General features: G+C 32.3%; 1 protein-coding gene across 1 annotated transcript in view; it reads left to right on the top strand.

Moving 5' to 3' along the window:
- The first annotated feature begins 480 nt into the window (after positions 1–480).
- The window catches only part of LOC124373229 (very long-chain-fatty-acid--CoA ligase bubblegum-like), a 39,733-nt gene continuing 34,213 nt past the window's right edge, over positions 481–6,000 (top strand). Inside the window, exons 1-5 of the mRNA XM_046831621.1 lie at positions 481–637; positions 881–957; positions 1,780–1,817; positions 2,567–2,777; positions 4,977–5,111. Of these exons, the coding sequence (XP_046687577.1) occupies positions 578–637; positions 881–957; positions 1,780–1,817; positions 2,567–2,777; positions 4,977–5,111 (521 nt within the window). The 5' untranslated portion in view covers positions 481–577. The remainder of the gene's footprint in view (positions 638–880; positions 958–1,779; positions 1,818–2,566; positions 2,778–4,976; positions 5,112–6,000) is intronic.

The following is a 6,000-nucleotide window of genomic DNA, read 5'->3' as shown; positions in this document are numbered from 1 at the left end:
TATGCCCAATTATATTCATACCTATGTAAGCGATACAGCTTCATATATCTGAGCAACATTTATTAGGTCCCATGAAAGAAGAGAGAGGGTGAGATACTTTTCAAAAACTTAGAGAAATTATACAAAGTTCACTAGTAATGTGATACACTTTTAAAAGACTGGCAGTGTAATCAAAGATAGGTACATACAGTTTTAAAACAAAAAACATTTCATTTTTAACCAAATTCAAAAAAGTAAAGTAATGCCTTATTTTACTAGATGAAAAACTGCCTTATTAGCTGAATTAATCTAGCCTAATATTAATAACTAATGTGAAAACAAAAATCAGCTGGAGTAAAAGTATTATAAATAAACATTTATCTGTCACAATGATATACTACACTTGATAAATAATACATTACTCTTTTTAAATAGTGAGTTGTTTACTTTATAAGCATATACACTCTAATATGTGAAGGCATTATTATTCAAATTATTATGAAACTTTAAAATTAAAATGAAACTTTCCATAATTTTGTTGGTAATGCACATAACCCTACTTTTGGTGCTAGAAGATCTATGATTAGTATTACAATAAATGACAAACAACCTGGGAAACATGCACCAACCAACCAAGCTCCTGTCTGAACTCTACCAGGTCTTTTTATAACTCCTATCTCTTTTTAGTTTATAATTTAATTCTCGAATTTAGTTAAGAGTAGTGTTGTTACGAATGATCGAATTCAGAAATTAAAAAATTTAGATGTTGTATAACTCTCTCAAACATATATCAGCTGGATCTTCTTTTGTGATAATTTTTGTATACTGAATTTGCAGGTTAAAAAACTTAGATTGGTCCATCAGAAAATGTTCTATAATAAATCATTTTCTTTGCTTACAGGGTGGTTTAAAAAGTGCACCATCCTTTGAAGAAAAATCTGTATCGATATCAACTCCTGAGGTTACTACTTCCATAAAGTAAGTACATTTTGTATTTCTTGGCTTGCTTAGGATTGTAGAATAGTGTTATGGCCATGTTATTGTTGGATTAAGAGTTTTTTTTTGCCCCCTTACTGAGTTTTAATTAAAATTAAAATATTTAATTAATATTAACTAATATTAATATTAATTAATATCTGTTAATAACTGTAATATAAGAAAACAGAAAATACTTTCATCCATGCACTTGAATGTAAGCCAGCCTCTTTTCAGAAGAAAACTTCTTGTGAAAATATCTTCTCCATATCCCCATACTACTTTGAATAGTTTAAATGTTATTTTTAAACTTGCTTCTGTAAATGTATATATTATTTTATCATGTACTATTTATTAAATAGAGTCCTTCCAATTAGAGGAAACTATATCTTGTATTTTTAAGTGTGAATTGAGAGATTAAAGAAATATGGTTGTTTTATCAAAATTTGTAATAATTCTGTCATTAATGAATTTTGAATGAAAATTATTAGTTTCGGATAAACTAGCTATTGACTATTGACTATTGACTATTGACTATAACATATTATTATTATCAAATACATACTTAATAATTTTGTTGTGTGAGCACAAATATTCCAATTACCATAGAGTAAAAGAAAAAGGCTGGTGTATAGTCTTGTTATTTAATTTATCATGAATTTTATGGCAAAGCTACATTAATTCCCCTATAAATGTAAATTATACTAAAATTTCAATTGTGATTTGTTATAAAGTAAATTATACAAACTTTGAAGCAATAGATAAATTCAAATGAATGTTTATTTTTTCAAGTTTTACTGTTAACTTAAATATTGGATTTTCCAGATTTTCTGGTGATGAAGAAGTTTCAATATTTGAAGATGGTGAGTATTTAGAAAAATAATATTGTTGTTTCTTTTATAATATAATAATACGGTAAAAGCCTGACCAAAATTGGTTTTTGATTTAACCTCCTCATGGTGGAAAGGGAAACATAAATAATTTCAAACATAGATAATATATATATATATATATATATATATATATATATATATATATATATATATATATATATATATATATATATCGTATTAATTTTATTTTTGCAAGACCTTTCAGAATCATAGATTCTATTGTTACATTTTTTGTGAAGTTGCCTGACAATAACATTTTTGATTCTGAAAGGCCTCACAAAAATAAAATTGATAATTAAAAATGTATAATGATTTACTAGTCATATTTAAATCTTTCCAGTGTTCCAAGAATCTTCATTATACATTCATAATTATATAATAAAAACGTTTTTATAATCAAAATTGAATTACAACTACATTGTTTAACTGTAGCAAACATAAAATATCAGCTAGGCCAACGTGTAAGACTGTACCATTTCATTCAAGTAATTTCAAGTAATATTTACATTCAGGCGTAAGTAACATTAATGAAAACTTGATTAAATGTAGTGACTACTTATTTTGCTATTAAATTACTAAGGTCTTTGTAATTTTTTTCACATTTATGTATTCGTTCATAACATTTTTTTCTAAATGCTTATTTAAAATAAAAATAAATTTGTAAAATACAATGAAGCGGGAGTTTAAACAATATTCAACATTTACATAGAATTGTCCAGGCCCAGACCAGATCCTGCCATCAGAGGCGTTGTGGACATCAGAAGCCGACGGGAGGGTGAGACTACAGGTGGCAGAGACAAGTGGAGTGGCAGCACAGCCACCCATATCTGTGCCGGGGCTGCTACTACACCGCACTGCCACACGCTACCCAAACCACCAGGCACTGCAGTTTAAGGATGCAGACGGATCCTGGACCGCCATCACTTTCAAGTATGTACATACAAAAACTGGGAAGTGTAGTATTAAATCCAAAGCTAAAAATTAAGCTGAAATTCCAAGTAATTTTTCTCAAAGAAGTAGACACATTCTCGAGGTACATTGGGCAGAATTAGAAGGATTAGCGTAAAAATGAGCACATCTCATCAGTGAAACTTACGGAACTACTAGTTAAGTAATTCAACTTTTAGTAGGTTGAGAATGGCTGTTGTTACCATTTGAGGCTGGTAGGAACCATAGTTGATGCGATCTTTCTTGTCGGTAAGCCTGATGTTCTCTCAATGATATAATACTCTCCATCTCCAGCTATTTGTTTTTACTCCGCTTTTTAGGGCAGCTTGTTAAGGACTGCGATGACAGAGTTTGATCATGGACTCCAATTCGTCAAACGTCTAGGTTGTCAAACTACACATAACGTAGCTATGGTAGGAAAGGTGGATTCAATTGAATTTTGAGTTTAGCTCCAGTTCACCTTCCTTTTAATTGCAGCGTCTGTTATCTGATGCTGTCTTAGACTTGACTCCTGGAATTCTGCAATGAAACCTTCCTTTTAATGTTTAGTTTTGAGCTTTTTTGTCGTTGACTTTCTTTGGTTCTCTTCAGATGAACACGACTCCAGATTCCAGGAGTCATGTCTGAGACAGCATCAAATACCAGACACTCCATTTAAAAGGAAGGTGAACTGGAGCTAAACTCAAAATTCGATTGTCACAATAGTTCAGCCATTTAGTATTTACGTGGTATCTTTTACACTTGCCTGTTTGCTGGAGAAATGATGCCAGCCCCCAATTATCAATATTAAAAGAGTGTAATTGAGTGTTTCAAATATGTACGGCACTTTTTACCTGGCAGCAGAAGTATGACAATTGAAAGCTAGAAAAGTGTTTATGTTTTAGGAAGCAGTGAATCCTTTTACATTTACCTGGAAATGGCTGGCAGCAGAAGCAGGGCCGCATTTACAAATTCGGCGCCCCTAGGCCTACAGACCAAAGAGCGGCCCCCCCCCAGAGGACTCTGATTACACTGACGTAGAAATCCAGTAAATTTCTTAATTACGTAATTTTGATGAAAGATAATTACAATAGTATATATATATATATATATATATATATATATATATATATAATAAATAAAAGCAATAAACCAATGAATGAGTCAACGTCGCACCCCGGACCTAGTTGACCTTGGCCACCCGCCCCGCCGAGCGCCAACACCACCCGCCGCCGCAACTTTTTTCTTTTGTGTACTTTAAAATTTATGCGCCCCCTAAAATTTTGCGCCCTAGGCCTGGGCCTAGTGGGCCTATAGGGAAATGCGGCACTGAGCAGAAGTATGTTCACTCATGTATGACAATTGAAAGCTAGAAAAGTGTTTATGTTTTAGGAAGCAGTGAATCCTTTTACATTTACCTGGAAATGGCTGGCAGCAGAAGTATGTTAACTCATGTATGACAATTGAAAGCTAGAAAAGTGTTTATGTTTTAGGAAGCAGTGAATCCTTTTACATTTACCTGGAAATGGCTAGCAGCAAAATTGTGTGAACTCATTATGATACTTTTTCCTTCCTAAATTAATGTTAAAAGCTTTTCAATACACTCACTGCTTTCAATTATCCAAAATGAGTGTTTACGTGTAGGATTATGTCATCAATATTTGATACTATATTTTATCATTTATTATACTACTTATTGGATGAATTCAATGTTTCGTGTCAGCTCTTTAAAATCTTTCAAACATAAAATCGCTGCCATCTATTTGTTTTCCAATCCAGTGAACAATCCAGTTTCAGCTATTTAGAATAGAAACAATATGAAATTGAATCATCAAATGAGTGCCAGGCAGTGATGGTACCGGGCAAATGTGGAAAGATCTTCCATGCTGGTGCCGGTACTGTTCATCTGGCTGATGGACCAGGCTGTTTGACCAATGTGAAAGAGGCTCTCAGTGGGAGTAGTAATTACTTCTCAGATTAAGTTTCAGAATCACTATCTCCAGTTATCTATTACTACAGTATGTAGGAAACCTCATATGAGTTACCATATCTTCTTCCTACATACTGACAGAAAGGAGAGGAATCAAAAGGAAAAGAAGATTTTTTCAACTATTAATCATAGTAACTACAAATCTACCTAGTACTGTAGCTCAGAAAAGATTTTGGTGGATGTTAATTTTAATTTACTGTTTTGTTGCACAGGGAATATGAAGAGAATGTGAGAACGGTTGCCAAGGCCTTCATCCAGCTGGGACTTCAGAAGTATCACGGGGTTTGCATCATCGGGTTCAACTCTCCAGAGTGGTTCTATGCTGATCTTGGAGCAATCTATGCTGGGTAAATTACATTCGTAAATTGCACTCAGAATGATTTCATACATATTCTGCAGCAATTGCAAAAAGTGTTAGGAAATGTTGGAAATACCCTTCAAATGGTTGGTCTTAAAATTACTTATCTTAAGTGTTAAAACATTCATATTTTAAGGCATCATACCCAATAAAATTGGTAATGTAAACAAAATTGTGTACTAACAAGTTTTTAAACAACTAAAACTGTTAATGGCATGATTAATTAACAAATTATATTGTTCATTTCAAACTATTTTCCTTCGTGTATAGCTTTATTTTGTATGCCTGAATTATTTGTGAAGTTAATTAGTAGAATAGAAATTTAAAAGTAGAATAAGATAATTTTCTTCTAAGGGACAGGGGTTTTTGCTGGATAGTGAGACTTCTAAAACTTACTGCACACTAGAAGTACGAAAAACGCTTAGTAGCTGACAGTTTCAGTTGTCCCAGAAAACACTGACAAAAAACAGCCAATGAGGTCTTTCTCACCAGTCTTGTTCAATCAATCATTGTAAAATTATACCTAGCTAACAAAATGGTCAGATATAATTGTTGGAAAGCTTTATAAATCATTGCTAATAATTTTTCTAGCTAGATAATTTAAGTATTTATTACCTCATTGCATAACTTATAAAATTGATTATATTTTTAAATACCCTCTTTGTGAAGATATTATCCCAGATAGCCATGCTTTGTGAGTATCGCTATCCAAGAGGATAATCATCTTCTCTTGGAAAGAAGATCATATCCTACTCTTATGGAAGCTGAATTAAAAGAGTTTAATTATCCTTGAGGTCTTCTACATTTACCATCTTCTTGTATGTTCAGTGTGCATCTATAGACAATAGACAATAGACAATAGACAAACTCTTTATTCA

Source organism: Homalodisca vitripennis, unplaced genomic scaffold (genome assembly GCF_021130785.1).
Source record: "Homalodisca vitripennis isolate AUS2020 unplaced genomic scaffold, UT_GWSS_2.1 ScUCBcl_5073;HRSCAF=11620, whole genome shotgun sequence".
In the NCBI taxonomy this organism is placed as follows: domain Eukaryota; kingdom Metazoa; phylum Arthropoda; class Insecta; order Hemiptera; family Cicadellidae; genus Homalodisca; species Homalodisca vitripennis.
Note: the sequence above shows the minus strand (reverse complement) of the source record. Positions and strands in the feature narration are given on the sequence as shown.